Genomic DNA, 17,221 nt, shown 5'->3' with positions numbered 1-17,221 from the left:
TGCCACTTCCTTATAGAGCCCCTCCTCCAACACACACGAACGCGCACATGACCAATGAGGGCACGAGATAAGTTTGTGCACAGATGGAAGGCTGACAGGCAGGTAGGCCATCCAGTTATTTTAGCCGGGCCGGCTAAAATGATTGGTCGTACTTTTTACAGTACTACGGCTTCCACAGATGACATTTTTTTATGGATTTTTTGTCAAAGCACTTAAGATATTCATTGCCATCGGGATGTTAAGAGCATTCCATGGAATATAACAAAAAGTGTATCTCGAGCCGGTTTCTCAAATTTACCTACCCTACCTTTAAGTGTTATTTACAGAAATTGAAATTTAGATGTCAGGGTTGGGGACAGCTACTTCCCAATAGAAAGTACCCTATAAATTATGTTTTTGTATATATTAAGCTTATCACTATCTAATTTAATGGCTTGTGTTTAAATAGACCATAACATATTCTTAGTAAATATCTATGTCTGAATACTTAATTGTTTTGTTAAATAGTTTTTCTTGTTGTGGGACCGCACTTTGTACTAATTCGGTAGAATGCCCCATATACATATACATATATATACATATATATTTATATATTTGTATTCTTTGGGATGGGGAGAAACAGTATTTCGATCTCCTGTTTGAATCAAAGTCAACTTTATTGTCAATTGAGAAATTGACAATAAAATTGACTTTGAATACATAGTCAAAGTTTATTTGACTATGTATTAGTGACGACATAAAAGTTGCACAAAAAAGTGCACAACAAAAAAGTGCGTTCTCCTTTTTTACATCCTCACCTTTTTTAAACAATGTGATGTGTTGGATAACACATTAAAACTGATGTGATACATTTCACAGTCAGTGCTGCCTTGAATGATAATATATTCTGAAATATGTAAAAAAAGAATGTGGGATTATTATTATACAAGAGGTCAAAGATGCAGTTTCATTGTAGTATTTTTTATTTGTGATGCAATTTAAATGGCCCTTTACAGAACAGGGCATGATTGAATCATACGTGACATTCTTATTGTGTTGCCATGGCTCCTTGTGTCAGAATTCATGAAGTGGGCATTAAAAGCAATTGTTCTTTGCTTAGTCTTCAAATATAAAAATAAATTGTCCTTGTGTATTTATACAATGATAGGAATCTGGACTCTTGTGCCAACTGCTGAAAGAATGTGGTGTCTCTCTCCTCTAAACATGGGACATTATAAAGACATGGAGGGGGGGTTTGGCAGGGCAACAGCTGACTGGCTGCTCCTCGGAAGTCACATAGCTGACACTGAAAATGGCTGCTTTGGTGTGAATCAGGGGAGCAGGGTGATAACAGGGCACATACTGGCAAACTATTGACCTGTAGTATTGGTTATTAGGCTTATCCTTACACTGATAAACCCAACAATGCATTTCTGGGCTGTTGTGTCTTTAATATATATGGAGAATTAGGCTTCTCCATGCACTGTAGACACATACGTCTCCATTTCATTTTTTGTTTTTACTCAGGACACACTCCCCAATCACTGTCTGAGTGTCACTCCTGTTTCTAATTATAAACCTGAGCAGGGACTCTCCAAGAATGGAAGTTTGGCCAGGCCCCATCTGTGGCCTAAAATTAGCCCCCCACCCCCCGGAAAGGAGCTGTGGTCCCCTCTGTCAGTTAACACACACACACACACACACACACACACACACACACACACACACACACACACACACACACACACACACACACACACACACACACACACACACACACACACACACACACACACACACACACACACACACACACACAACACACACACACACACACACACACACACACACACACACACACACACACACACACACACACACACACACACACACACACACGCCAAACTGCACTTTTCACAGCTCCTGTGGAAGCATCACACACTCCTCAGAGGACCTTTCTTCCCTTCTCTTGTCCACGTGACTTATTTGGAAGTTCTGAAAGTCTTTAGATTCTCAATTTTTCTCACGTCGTTGGAAACAACATCAGCAAGAAACTAATCGAGGTAAGTGTCTCGTTGCTACTGTTGACACTCTGTTACTTTGTTCTACTAAACACATCTTGTCGACCTTAGTGGCGAACTATAGAGAGGCGAAGTCCCGCCCTTCTACTTCCGACTCATGGGACCTTATTTCGGAAAAAATATGTATTGAAGTCAATGGGGAGAGAAAGATTATCTTTCGATCCCGTTTGAATTGTGCCACGAATTACACATATGATGTTTGTCAATCTTAAATAATAATTTCCATGTCAAAAAAGTCACAGTTTGTCGTAAAACTGTTGAAATATAAGACTATGAAAAATAAGCAACTAGAAAGACTACAAATCCCAGAATCCCGGTCCCCCATGCTGGCTCTTACGGAACCGACTAACTCCCCTTGTGTGTATGCACAGCTCTCAACATGCCCAGACTTGTAGTGATTTTCACCTCTTTTAATACTTTTCGCCTCATTCTGAGAGAAAGAAGTGAAATGTGCCAACGTGACGGCCGTCTTGGTGTGTGGTGCGAGACGGGAGATGTAGTTCATTGAGCGGTTTCACACAAAAAAAGTGTTACTTCACAGTTTTACGACACATTTGAATTTTTTTGACTTGCAAAATTATCTTTTAAATTGACAAACATCATATGTGTAATTCGTGGCTCAATTCAAACGGGATCGAAAGATAATCTTTCTCTCTCCATTGACTTCAATGCATACTTTTTCCGAAATAAGGTCCCATGGAGGTCCCCCGGAAAGGGAGGGACTTCGCCTCTCTAACTATTCAATTATTATATTTTTGTCTAAAATGCATTCATGTATGGCCTTGATTTAGATTGTATTACTGTCATTTGAGTTATATGAAGTAGCTTTGTCATGTAAACAAACTGCACTGTCTTATATTGTGTGTTCATGAAAGACAGATGTCGAAATGTATTATATATTGGAATGAAAATCAAGTCCAACAAAAATAACTCTAAATGTCAAAAGCTGTGTGTGTTTTCGGGTGTATTACCATCTTCCTGTGACATTTCTGCCAGTGCAGATGGAAGGGCTCTGACTTGCACCGGCCTCGGGGTAACGTTATGGTTCTGGGCCAAGCTGTCAACATGAGTTTGATGGACATTTCCAAGATCTTCTCCCTGCTGCAGCCTAAGGAGGAGGATGAAGACAACGAGCAGTGTCAGGCCCTGCACAACGCCGTGAGCAGCGACGACGGGCCGCTGCTCTCCCAGCTCCTGTCTCAGGAGTCCTACAGGAAGTCTATCAATGCTCGGAGTGGGTGGGGGGTCCCGGTCACCCCCCTGCGTACTGCTGCTGCTCTGGGACACCTGAGGTGCTTGGAGCTGCTGCTGGAGCACGGTGCCGAGGTGAGGGGGAGCATTCTGTTGTTTGGAGGATGGTGAGATGGATCTTTGAGAGTGGGTGCTGCTGGTGGGTGTAATGTTCATAAAGATCCTGATTAATAACCCAAATTATACTCTGCACTCAGTCATCACACATTTCATTTAAAAGCCTAATAATGTTCCTAGATACCGCCGGCAGATCTTTTTCACCTATAAAAAATGATGAGTTAGAAACTAGATGTTTTAACCTAAAGGCATTGACATATTATATTTTAATAGAACAATGGATCAAACGCATAATATGAAAGGAGCTCTGCAGTTTATCTAAGTCCTACCGAACCCTCTAGCGTTGTGTTCCATACCTCAGCATTATTGTACTCAGAAGCTAAAATAACCCCACTATATACTGCCTGACCAGTCCCCAGCAGGAGACGTTAAATGTAAGTAATCAGTTGTACCCTCTTGAGATGATATCATGCCATTAAATAGCCGGTATCAGGGGTTATCAGCAGATATGGGTTAAAGGGGGTCTGCTGATTTTACTTCTGAAAGCCTGTTTCTCCCAAAATACACTCTCAAATCATGAGTGGTGTTGGTTAGGTCGATTAGGTTTAGGATAGATAATTGCAGATGTTGGAAGTAACCAAGTACATTTATACCCAAGTACTACTTAAGTACAATTTTTAGATACTCCATTTGATGCTACACTACAATTCAGAGGTAAATCTTGTACTTTAACTCCACTATATTCATTTAATACCTTTAGTTACTTTGCAGATTTGAATTAATGGTGAGAAATATAATCAACACTTAAATCAGACTTGAGTTACACCTGGAGTAAATGCACAAGCTACCCTGCAGTATACAAAGCCATTAAAACTAGCTGCACCTTTACCAGCTTTGAGAATGCATCAATAATTATAATCAAAACATATCATATATATTCCTCTGAAATGGACCAATCTGCACAATGAGTACTTTTACTTTTGGTACTTTAACTATATTTGGTCTACTTTTACTTCAGTAACATTTTGAATGCAGGACTTTTACTGTAACAGAGTATTGCTATACTCTGGAACTTTACTTTTACTCCAGTACAAGTACTTCTTTTGGATAATTGTTAGAATGGGGTTTTGGTTTGTTGCGAAGAGTGTGTAATTTTTGAGCAATGGGCCTTAGGAACAATGGGACATTTCTCAGACTATTGGGATTTGGAAATGTGGCATTGCAGTAGCTATGAGTATGTCACAGGGACAATGTAAGCAATCTGATATCACATACATCATTTAAGAAAACTTGTTTTAAAGCAACTAAAGCCAACCTAACTAAAAGTGGATCCTGAGAAAACTCAGAAATGCACCTTCTTGTCTCCTGGTGGGGGGAGTTTGCCCCTTCTAATGAATTAGAGGGGTAGTTATAAAAACTGATAACATCTAATGGAATGATAGCATTGAAATGGGTGATATTCAGGAAGTTGTGAAGCTCTAAGCTAAACCAAAATAGAGTTAAAAAGGAGATTCAATACTGGATTCTAGTCATTAGGTGAAAAAATAAATGCTAATTAATCTCAGTGTATTCAGGTAGTGTAAATAATACGCCTTGACGATCTTGAGAAGTGATAATTAGTCAATGTTATGTTCACATCCACAAAAAAACAAACAGAGATGCAACCTTAATGATGCATAGTGTCTCAATGTGTCAGGCATGTGTTTGTACTGTTACAATATATTGATGTACTGCTGTGTCTGAATCCAGATCGACAGCCTGGACGTGAAGGCGCAGACGCCTCTGTTCACAGCTGTCAATGGGAAACATCTGGACTGTGTGGTGGCCCTGCTGAAGGCCGGGGCCGATCCCAACGGCAGCCAGTACAACAACTGCACCCCGGCCCTGACCGCGGCCCGGGAGGGCGACCTGGACGTGCTCCGGGAGCTGCTGCGCTTCGGAGCCGAGGTGGACGTCAAGCCCAAAGCCCCTGAATGGGCCTCCAACGCCACCACCTGCAGGGGGCCCCTTTATATCTGCGCTGTTTACGGACACCTGGACTGCTTCAAACTGCTCCTTCTCCACGGGGCCAACCCCAACTACAACTGCACGGACGAGAAGATGCTGGCCAGGATAAAGCAGCCGAAGACGGTGCTGGAGGTGTGTCTGCGCTACGGCTGCGGGGGGGAGTACATCCAGCTGCTCATAGACTTTGGGGCCGACGTGTATCTGCCCACGCTCATCATTGACAAGACTACCAAGCAGAATGAGGCTCTGAATCTGCTTCTCAAAGAGAGAGGTGAGAAAGTAGTTCCAGTTTGGTTCTGTGCATTGTACAAGTGTCAAGATGTTGATCCACCTTTTTTCTGTTTCTGTTCCAGTTTGTCCCAAAACACTGATGTCGCAGACTCGGCTAGCGATAAGAGGATACCTTCCCTTTGGCAACAAGGAATGTGCCATTGACAATTTGGACGTTCCTCTGATCCTGAGGAACTACCTGAAGCACATCACATCTGAACTCCTATGATGCTCAACTTAGCATCACGATACATGGCCAGTTTTTTTTACCTGTTTTAAACTCATGACTGGATGACTGATTTCTAGTTATCTTATTTGTAGGACATTATACTCACAGAAGATATATCATCCCAGTTCTGTAAATCCTTGTTTTTATTATATATTTTGAAGCTACGTAAGCTACGTTTTAATATATAGTTGTGCTCTACAAATCTCATTGAAGTGAAAGAAATGACCATGCCAAAGGGCTCCATGTTGGAGGCCATGTCCTTGGGAAGTGTAACACCACGGTTGACCACTAGAGACCACAGTAATACTGCTCATTGAGGCTCCTCATATGATTTGTTCTTGTTCCCATACTGTACAGTCTCGCTTGAGTTATTTAGACATCAAGACACACAAACACACAGAGACAGTGTCTGCATCGCAGCAGGACGTCTTAGATCTTGCCTGAAAAACACTCTTGCATCTGCTGACTTCAAAACATATGGAAACGGAGCGATCAGCGCAGCCAACCGGGAGAATATGAATATGTTTATTCATTGGTGACAGCATTTTCAGGCTTCAATTTGTGATTTGTTTCTCTTTTGTGACTTTGTAATATTCTTCTGAGAAAGTTTTTATCTTCCGTTTGTATCCCTTTTTTGGAATAAATAAATCCAGGAGTTTATGTGTCAGCTGTTGGTAATGGGGACAGGAAATGATGTCACTACAGGAAACCCAGCACAATGCACCCACTCGCACATTGACGCCTAGACATGGAGTTCTGTAGAGGTTTTATTTTCAACAAAAGTACAGCTATATCAGATATGGATTTATTTTTACAGCGAAGTACAACATATTCCCAGTGCTTCTGATTACATCAAAACATATAATGTACATACAGTTGACATCTCCACTCTCCCATTCACAGTTTCTGGATTGAATAGGCATTATTTTTCATTTCTACAACAAATAATCAAAACTCAAAAGGCCAGCGAGAAAGAAAATGACAAATGTTTGCATATGGTGACGAAGGATGTGGGTAGTGAGTACATTTTTCTGTGATAGGCAAAAATCCAGACCTCAAACTAGATGGTCATTTACAATGAGGAGATTTCCAAAAGTGGGATGTCAGTCTTCGGTTTAACCTTGTTGTCATTGAACACCACATCAATAATATGGCTCATTGAAGACTGTTGTAACCTGACTATTGTGAAACAACACAGGACTGCATAACCAACCGCGAGGAGTTCCTACTGATATGCTAAATGTGAGTGAACGCGCCTCATGGGCTGAAAGGAATGACATAAATCTGAGCAAACCTCTGATGCATCAAATTGACAGTCTGCTAAATTGGCTGTCTCGGTTTTATGACCGGAAATAGATAGGAAAAAAAAGGCTGTCCTCTCAGCTCTCAGCACAAGGTCAGATGATAATTATATAAGAGAAATAAAACCAATATATACACCCTTTTAACGGCATGGCCAAAACGGTTCTATTTAATACTGCATTCAATAAATACAAGTGAAGAATTTAATTTGTTATTGTCAAGTCAAAAGAATAATTTCTTAAGTAGAAACCAGAGCATGATATGAATTGTAATGAAGTACTGTATATGTGTGTGTGTGTGTGTGTGTATGTGTGTGTGTGTCTCTGTGTGTGTGTGTGTGTCTCTCTGTGTGTGTGTGTGTCTCTCTGTGTGTGTGTGTGTCTCTGTGTGTGTGTGTGTCTCTCTGTGTGTGTGTGTGTGTCTCTGTGTGTGTGTGTGTGTCTACAGGATTATGTTTATTTTTAGCTCATCTCGAGAGGTTTTCATTTATTCAGCTCTTCTGCTTGACTACAAATCTATACACAAACACCCATGATCAGTGCTAACTCCTATTTTGTTCACCGTTGTCATAGAAAAATGATACCCGTTTTACCTCAGCGGTTAATGGTATTCAAATCAAAATCAAAACAAATGAAAAACAGCAGTTTGGACTACGACAGTGCATGTTGGAGTCAAAGATATAACTTTAGAATGACAGTTTATAGTACCCAATATATCTGGGCGAAGAGAGCATTAGTGCCTTTCATTTCACCTATCAACAGTTCAGGAAAGATGTCCCACTCTACTTAATAAATAAAAACCAGAAGCTACAAAGCGGTGATGTGAGCTGGAGACAGGTGGACAGAGAAAATAACTCCCTTCAGTGAGATGGTATGGGCTTCACAAATGAATGGTTCCGCGGTGTGTGGTAAACAAAAGAAAATCCCCCATTGGAAGTAAAATGAAACTAAACAATCTGCTAAGAGTTGTCTAAAGTCTCATGCAAAATATCGGATGCCACGAGCATGCATTTACCTGGTACTGAGGTCTACCGCACGTTAGAACTGGAACAACATTCGTCTCCAACGCAAAATACCAATATCCAAATATATGATCTGTTTTTTTACATTATTTACAGTGTGTAAGCTGATAAAGGTAAAATAGATGATTCTTCTTTTGATTTTTAATAATATACTTTGAAAACTAATAGACTATAATATATTTGAAATGAAACCACCGTTCAGCATGTTAAATAGATGATAACGTTTCTAAATTATTTCTGTGCAATAAAATTACCGCTATATACGTGTGATATAATATAATAAGGTGTGTTTCAGTCAGTCAGACGGCACAGTATCTACTCATATGGGGGAAATGAAGAAAAAAAAAGGCCTGACCTCTTAAGTTTCTGGGGAAAGAGGAATTCCCGGTGTGTGTGAGAGAGAAAGTACGAGAGAGAGATGCGAGTCCCACACCGAAGGGAAAATACATGACTAATTCAAATCTGCCTGTGAAACTGAATAGATAATCACTAGTGGAATGCTGGAAGGCACTGTTAGATAGCATCTCTCTTCTCCGCAGCAGAACGGGCCAGCAAGTGTGCATGAGTATGTGTGTGTTGGTGGCGTGAAGTAGGGGGGGGGGGGGGGGGGGGGGCGTAGCACGGGACCTGAGGTTATCATGGCCTGGGAACCATATATTTTTTTTTTTGCAGTGCCAGACCAGGGAATAATCTTCCAAAACAATCTCACCGGGAGCCATCTCTCTACAAACACCAGCAGCCGACTCACCCGTTTCTCAACGCTTTCCTTTTACTGAAACAAAACATAAATTACACAACATACAAAGCAATTCTAAAAAGGTCTTTTTTTTTCTTCTCCAGTAGGTTATAAGGCCTATAAGAAGGCAAACGAATGACATAGAACGATATATAAACTCTTTGATATCACGTGGTAGTGAGTAGTGAAGATATATAATGATATATCACATTGCACAAGTTGTCATATATGTACTGTCCATCAGGTGGTAATAATTCAACACAAAGTATCTGAGGTTTAAAGCATGATCACCAACCGTGTGTCACTTACATTCCCCACTGTAGAAAAGAATATACCTTCATGATGTGTGTAAATAGTTGTTTCCTCAGTAGATCTATTCTAAAACCTCATGTGGCGGGATCCACAGCATTGTTTGATCAAACCAATAATCTGATCACTTAAGATGAATGCCAGAACATTGATCAGATCGGGAAAGACGACGGTGTGGGAGCTGAGACTTTGAAGCTGCGGTCTTTAGAGAGAAATTTGTCAGAGGACGTCTGCATGCTACACATTGAATTCACTTTTCTGCAGCGTCCTTTCTTTCAGTTGTTCATTTAGAATTTATTACGTGACCATTTCCCCTTGTGCTGGTTAAGGGATCGTTCTAATTCGTCACACTGGGGCCCATTTAGCGTCCTCACACGAGAGGAAATACAGTGTTCCTCTGACTGGATATGTGCTTTTTACAATGTGAGAGATAGAAAAGAATGAACGGAAGGAGTCTCTTCTCTAAACATCGCCCACTGCTTTCACTTTAAGCTGATTCAGGAGGTAGGCTGTACTCTTTCCAAACGCCCAGTGAGCTGCCAGCACAGTGCTACAAGGGGTGGTCTCTGGGGGGAGAGTGTCGGGGGGGGGGGGTTTAAACACAAGGCAGGTGGAGCGTATAGTCTGCCTATCTCCCGCGCCCAGCTGTTTCATCTCTCGTCAACCCCCCCCCCCCCCCTGGGTGTGATGGGTTATGAATACCCTGTCAGAAGTGTTTGGTGAAAGGATGAAAATATTCTATTGATGTTCCCAACTATCGATTTGTTCCCTGACCCGTCGTATCGTGGCCGATGGCAGCCTGCCAAGAGGATGAAGCTGTTTCCTCTGAGAGCCCGTGACTCACTGAGGATGGAGCGGGGGGGGGCGGGAGATAGAGAGGAGAGAGGGAGGGAAACACTGAGAACGCCATACTGGGTGAAGAGAGGGATACTATAATGCGGACAGCTAGAGAGGGGAGTAAAGGAGGGGGGGCAGACACAGTGATGGCATGGCTGCTCTGAGATCAGTGGCAGCATGGATCAGAGATGACGCCGAGCTTCCGCGGGTCCTTCGTCAGCTGTCAATTATTCAACCTCACATTCAGAAGAATGCAAACAAGCAATCTCACATAGCAGCAACATGTCAGCTTGTTCTATCACGATCTTACTACGAGGAACTGTCCCGGCTCGGCCTTCTCTCTCCAGACGATGGATTCAAAATGAATTAATATAACAATGTAAATAACTCCAGGACATTCAGATGGCGTGAGGATGCAGAATCCGAGGGGGAAAGAGTTCAGCCGGAGAAGCGTGATAACTTATAACGTTGCTAACATATATGAATCGTAACGTTTTTAAATGTTTAAATCCAAAGTCTTCAGTCCTCTTGCTGATCATATTCACAATAGTCCTTCATTTTTCAAAAGTCTCTTGTGTGTGTTTTTTGTCGTATTTTTCTTCATGATGGGTCAGGATCATCCAGTGTTTAGTGCGTCTAAGAAAAATATCTGGTCCTTCAGAAGAGTCCGCGTATCTCTATTTCCTAAATGGAGCTAATCTACTAAAATTCTGCCAGAAAGGAGCCTGGCCTCTTTTGGATTGACTGAATTCAAAAACCTCTCCTTGTGCCATGTCCTCCGATACCTCATACTGCCCCGCGCTGAGGGGGTCCTGCGGGGGCGGGTATGAGGGGGGCGTGCACCTGTTTACACCTGAGAAGGCAGGTGCAAAAAGAAGCAAGACGGGAGTGGGGTGGGGGGACAAGGAGGCAGCGCGGGGGGGGGGGGGGGGGGGGGGGGGGGGGGGGGCACAAAGCGAGAGAAGAAGAAAAAAGGTGGATGGCAAAAAGAGGAAACATCGTCAGTAAACGGGTCAGCAAACGGACACAACAACACAACACCGAGTCATGCTAACGGAGTACAGGCACACGGACACACATTAACATTCCTGCATATTAAACCTGAGATATGATACAGAATGATCATATGATGACGGCTGAATCGGGGGAATTCAGCTCTAGCGATGACACAAGGGAGACTGAAGATGCTATTCAATCAAACTGTGTGGCGGGCAAACACGAGAACAGACAGATTCACGTTTTGATGAAACAAGGCATTTGGACAAGAGACGCTGTTCCTCCGTGTTTGTTGACAGCGCGTTTGTTTGAATAGCACCCCCTCGACACTTGAGAAACACAAGAGTGGCGAAAATAGAGCCAACAGAAAAGCTGTTAATATGCGCTTGACTACAGTCTACGATGTCATTTCGCTACAGTCTACAAGCATCACAACTAGTGCTAGTGCAGTAAAAATTAGATCAATATTCGGAGATGAAATATTCAAAAGTTGCCATGGCATCTTAGGAGGGAATACAATTAGAACAGTGTCTGTATTGGGGGGTAATTTGCTTAAAGTACTGAGCAGTTAGAAGGGTTTTTGTTATATTGTATTAGATTAAACTGTGCTCCAGTGTTAATCACAACACCTCCCAATGCTGCTTTAGCAGTTGCCATGGCATCTTATTGTGCTAGCTCTAAAGGAGAACTCTAATGCATATACCTTTATCATTCTCAAACCATGTCCATACAACATGGCCCTCTTTCTCAAGATGAAATCTATAAATGAATCTGAAATTCAAGAGAGTACTTCACCTTGTGCCAGCCATGTACACATACAGCACTTAGAAAACACACAACACGTCTACAGGGGTCCTAACGTCAGAGAGAACATTCCAGCAAGGGGTTAATTCATACTTTAATGGATGGTCATGCTCATTGTGAAACTGGCAATAGTCAAATGTACAAACATCTAGCCTAGCGCTCAAATGGCTAAATCTTAAAGGGGGATACCAGCAGGGGGGGGACATGAGGGTCCTCTGTCTGAGACTCTGTGAGGGGCTAGCATCTGGAGGAACCCGCTTGACATGTTCTTCTGTTACAGAGATAGCTGGTGGCTGCTGGAGCTCAAGGTGGAGTCAGACATTCTGAAGGAAGAGTGTTGATATTTGAACACCCAAAAAAAACCCCTGCCTACATCCACATTAATCTGTATATCTTTTTAAAAACATGAATGCCCCCTTGTTGATGATTGGCTCAAATAAAATGTTGTGTTTCTTGTACCAATCCACGTTGTTTACCATTTACAGCATCAGGGGTGTTTGTGTCTACCGGGTGTTTTTTCAGCACTGCCACAAAATGGACCGCTTTAAGACCAAACTTCTACAGCAAATGTATTACCCATTTAATTTTTTAAACGGAAACATAGTTTGAATGAAAATAAGCCCTGGAATATTGCTATATTTATTGACATGTTTAAACAATATAATAGTAGACTAATATAAAAGGCAATTAGGGTTAGCCGCCATACTGTAAGATGTTTGAGTAAACAGCTATGCCAAAGTGTAGACTTCTACTGAACAATATTGAGAGATCGCTGGCGTCTCCAGTCGACTTTAATCGCGGTTTAATGAAATGTGATTTTAGGGCTTTGATTCCTACTGTCCGAAATGTTTATGTGTTCATAGAAAGGCAGCATCAGGCTTTAAACTGGTTCCAGCTTAAACTGTGTATTAAACGTAATATACTCCCCCTTGCAGCAAAGTAGAGCAACATTTTATCTAAATGTATATCTAGCTATATCTAAAATCAAAGTCTTAAGAAGCTTTGAGAGTAGCATTAGTGGCGATCTTAGGCTGTGAAAGAGGCAGGGACGTTTGAGAAAATTCTCACCGGGTTGAAAACCTTTTAATTTGGTTCTGTTCCCGATTCCAAGCAAAAAGAAAATGTTGCCAACCCTCTTTTATTTGCATTTAACCAAAAAGTAGGGCATAAGATCTATTAAATCATATTTAAGAAACATTTAGAATTTCAGTAAAGTAAATTAAGACTTTAAAGGACTTAAGGATGCGTGAAACTCTGCATGGGTAAATATTTTTGACTTTGAAAGTGTATTGTGTAAGAATTGCTAACTCCACCTTTTGCATTATTTTAGACATATTTGGCTGTAAAACAAAACTTGTTAAATCTGAAAATAAGTCAAAATAATGCGATTGCTTTGATGTGTCTTCAATCTTCAAGGCGTGATGTTGTATTATTGTCCTAGATTACACTATGTTTTGTATTACAACAGTGATTACTTTACAAACTATAAAACACACTTCAGAAGTAAGTATCAACCAAAAACAAGGAGGAATTTATTTAAAAAAAATCTGGATTTTAGTGATTAGCCCCGACAGCCACCCTAACTCAGTAAAAGGAAAAATGCAAACAGTTTGAGGTGTGGAATTTGTTTTCGAGACAAGCGTGACACAGGACCCACATGTCAGGGATGCAGGTATCGCCCTTTAAACTCAATACTTCATGCAAATAGCCCTCTGTCTTTTCATTGATGCTTAACGTCTGCTTTACAACTCATATCGATTCTTCCTCGTGTACGGGCGACAGACATTTGACTCAAAGCGATACAAAAAAAAGTGATATAGCGAGAAGACATGAATCCACGTGACTTTTCTAGCTTACTCAGTACACAGATAGTCCATTCATAAACAAAGTAGGCGTGTTTTAGAAAACGTGTAGACAGTTAAAAAAAAAAAAGAGAGCAGGTTAAGGAGTAAAGAGTAAACAGCGATGAGAAGACAGAGCACACCAGCGAGGAAAAGAAAAGGAAAATCACCTGATATCTTCTTGTTGCCTCACCTTTCTGTTTGGTCACCTTTCTCACTGTCATGGCCGCCTGCCGCTTCTGGTACTCAGAGATCTCGAAACCTTAACCGCAAACCATTCAGACATTTACAATTCATTAGCATTCATTTTAATTCTGATTTATTAAATACATTTCTATTGTCATTTTTTTCTATATGGCTTTCATTTTAATTTATTTATTGTTTAGATTTTTTTTTCCCCCATTTTTTATTGTAATATTCTGTTGTAATGTAAAGTCATGTTTTTCTATACAGTTACAATTATTTGTATACACAGCTTTCATTGTAATTTAAAAGTATCATGTTAGTATTTTTCAGATTGTATTATAATGTTTCTTCTTTACAGCTTTACATTTATTTATTGCATATCATTTTCTATTATTATTATTATTTATTTATTTTTTCTATTATTCTATATTTAAATGTGTTTTTTATTTATCTTTTTTCCTATTTCTTTGTTTATGCTGTGCACCAATACACCAAGGAAATATATTTTAATACTATTTTATTTATGAGAATGAAAGGGATGTAACAATCCATAAGAAGCTGCCTTTAACTGTAACTTAAAAATCTGCTATGAGACTTTATTTAGTTTTTCACAATAAAGTCACAATAAAGTAAAAAACCCACCCTAATAATTAATAACACATGTTGTCATGCTAAGATTTGCATATAGCATGCTGTAGCTAAGTCAACATGTGCCTGAAACTCCATTCCCCCTGTGAATGAAACCTTTCCAAACAGGGCGGAGCAGGGCGGTGTGTGACTAACCGATTTTCTCGTCCTCCTGCACCATCTTCCTCTCCTCGTGGAAGGCCCTGAGCCAGCGGTTCTTCTCCTCCGGCTTCTTGGCCAGGAAGATGTGGATCTCCTCGCTGTCTTTGTTGCACAATTTGAAGGCGTTCTTCACGCTGACGTTGAAGTCGTCGTCGCGCCCGTCTGTGGCGTCCCGCACGTCGTAGCGATCCATATCGATGCGGCCCTTGTAGTACAGGATGTCCCGGCGAATCAGATCCTGGGGAAGAGAGAGAGAGAGAGAGAGAGAGAGAGAGAGAGAGAGAGAGAGAGAGAGAGAGAGAGGCATCTGTTAGTGTGTGTGCGCTGAACCTCAGAGGTGTCAGCAAGCATCCTTCCCTCGGTGTCCTGAGCCTTATGCAACCCTTTCCATCTGCTGCACACACACACACACAATACACACACACCACACACACACACACACAACACAACACACACACACACACACACACACACACACACACCACACACACACACACACACACACACACACACACACACACACACACACACACACACACACACACACACACACACACACACACACACACACACACACACACACACACACACACACACACACCCCGGGAAGACAAACAATGGCAAATGTACTTACAATGTATTAGTTATAGCAGTGTAATGTGAGTCACAACAACACTGCATGCTTATGATGCTAATTTAATTTTTTTTTTGTATATTTTCATAAATATTATGTTTGTGAATTTTCAAATTGTGCATAACAATAAAATAAATACATTTCAAATAAAATGTTACTGTTATTTTATAACATTTGACTGCAACCAATAACTATTTTATTTCCTCGATTAAGCACTTACTAAGTGCCCAAGGTCATATCCAAACTTTTTGTATTTTTCAGAGCAGTTACTTTATAGTAGATAACCATCCACACTCGAATAGACAATATCATATACCATAAACTAGTAATAAGCGCCCAAGTGTGTAAGATACATTACAAGTTCAGAAATGCCCCAGTCAATGACTAAAATAATCTCTTTTATCTTCAAGTTTATCTGTTAAAATATACTAGATATTTATTTTTTACTTATATTCCAACTGGTACACGGAAGTACCCAACTATTCCTTTCATCCTTGATTACTATTAAAATCATTTTTGGATCATTTATTCTTTTTGGTCCTGTTACGTGCCAGGCAGGCTGTACTTGTGTGGTTCTCCTTCCCTCCTGTTTTTCTCTCTTCTCCCTGTCTTCTCTACAGCTAATCAGCAGCTGATCAGTACCTGCCTGTGCACCTGAGTCTGACGGCTGATTGGATCCCCTCACCCTCAGCTGGCCTATCAGCAGCCAGGGCCGACCATAAAGGAGGCACCCAGGAAGCCTTCTCCCTCTCTCTCACCCTGGGCCTGTTGCTGACTGAGGAGCCTGAAATTGACTGCTTTGTTAGAAACTCATACTACTTTGTTTGTTCTGACCTTTGTGTGTGTGTTGGGAGATGGAGGAGTTAGGTAAGTCTGGGGTACCCTGTACATTTCTCATCACGTAGGTAACTAATGTTTAGACGCACTAGGTTAGCGGATTGTTGCCACCCCTGTATTCTGTTTTGTCCAGTTCTGAGTAGTTTAGTTAGTGAGGGTTTGAGTTTTGGTTTCAGAGGATAGATGTAGAGATAGGCCTGGTTTTGTTATACTTATTTCTTTTGTTTGGCACAATCTCCTTTGTCTCCTCCTCCTCCTCACACAGAGTATTTATGTTCAGTTCTTTGGTATACAAGGAATAAACCTTTTTGTTAACCTTTACGCTGACTCCCTCATTTCTATTGGTTGTTGTGTGTTATTGTCTCCAGGTCCCCTAGACCTACGTAACAGGTCCAAAAAGAAATAGTGAAAAATGCAAAATTACATTACATGTCACTTGTTAGACGCTTTTATCCAAAGCGACTTACATACTCAATACTGTGGGCAATCCCCACAGGAGCAATTTGGGGTGAAGTGTCTTGCCCAGGGACACAACGACATGCTGACTGCAGTGGGGTTTGAGCCTGTGACCCCCTGATCCGAAAACCAACACACAACCCACTATACCACACGCCTCCCCAAATTAAATCACAATTTCAAGTTAACATCTCAGAATGTTATCAAACCAATGTTGATATCTTTTGACTGATATTCATATTATTACTAAACAAGACAAAGAAGTGCAGATCCTCACATTACTGTTGAATAATCGAGCTTACCGCAGCGCATCATTCCATAAATAACCTGAATCTACAGTACGTAGCTCTCCAGGAACAAGACGGCCACATCAAAAACATCACGTTAAATATTGCCTGAGGACCAAATACCATCCAGTCACACTATAGGGGTCGAGGAAGGTAAGGAAAAAACAAACACAGGCGTCTTTTAATAAGCATGCAGAGACAAATCTGCATCCGTGTGCTGATAAGGAAGAGATGGGCGGTTAAGATGGAAGGCTACCAGTACACATGTTGTGCTGAGGATGCTGGGGAGGGATGTGTTTAACAAAGACTACA

The 17,221-nt window shown here is 41.1% G+C and overlaps 2 protein-coding genes across 10 annotated transcripts in view; one reads left to right on the top strand and one right to left on the bottom strand.

The window, feature by feature from the left end:
* Positions 1–3,101: 3,101 nt before the first annotated feature.
* Positions 3,102–6,527, top strand: asb12b (ankyrin repeat and SOCS box-containing 12b). Its single transcript, XM_034121386.1, has 3 exons — positions 3,102–3,386; positions 5,118–5,646; positions 5,729–6,527. Exons 1-3 carry the CDS (start codon positions 3,102–3,104, stop codon positions 5,872–5,874), a joined length of 960 nt encoding a protein of 319 aa, XP_033977277.1. The 3' UTR covers positions 5,875–6,527.
* A 99-nt stretch (positions 6,528–6,626) lies between these two features.
* LOC117475059 (rho guanine nucleotide exchange factor 9) overlaps positions 6,627–17,221 on the bottom strand; it is a 52,706-nt gene continuing 42,111 nt past the window's right edge. For 8 of the 9 annotated variants that reach the window (XM_034121124.1, XM_034121125.1, XM_034121129.1 and 5 more), the window contains 3 exons: positions 14,690–14,933; positions 13,914–13,982; positions 6,627–10,932 (listed from right to left, as the gene is read on the bottom strand). In XM_034121124.1, the coding sequence (XP_033977015.1) occupies positions 10,757–10,932; positions 13,914–13,982; positions 14,690–14,933 (489 nt within the window). In that variant the 3' untranslated portion in view covers positions 6,627–10,756. Of the gene's footprint in view, positions 10,933–13,890; positions 13,983–14,689; positions 14,934–17,221 lie in introns of all 9 variants that reach the window. The other variant, XM_034121126.1, reaches the window with a different exon arrangement.

Source organism: Trematomus bernacchii, unplaced genomic scaffold, assembly GCF_902827165.1.
Source record: "Trematomus bernacchii unplaced genomic scaffold, fTreBer1.1, whole genome shotgun sequence".
NCBI classification, from domain to species: domain Eukaryota; kingdom Metazoa; phylum Chordata; class Actinopteri; order Perciformes; family Nototheniidae; genus Trematomus; species Trematomus bernacchii.
Note: the sequence above shows the minus strand (reverse complement) of the source record. Positions and strands in the feature narration are given on the sequence as shown.

Coding starts and splice junctions, on each gene's coding strand:
- asb12b (XM_034121386.1), top strand. CDS start 3,102: ATGGTTCTGGGCCAAGCTGTCAACATGAGTTTGATGGACATTTCCAAG. Junction 3,387..5,117: donor TGCTGGAGCACGGTGCCGAG/GTGAGGGGGAGC, acceptor GTCTGAATCCAG/ATCGACAGCCTGGACGTGAA. Junction 5,647..5,728: donor TCTGCTTCTCAAAGAGAGAG/GTGAGAAAGTAG, acceptor TTTCTGTTCCAG/TTTGTCCCAAAACACTGATG.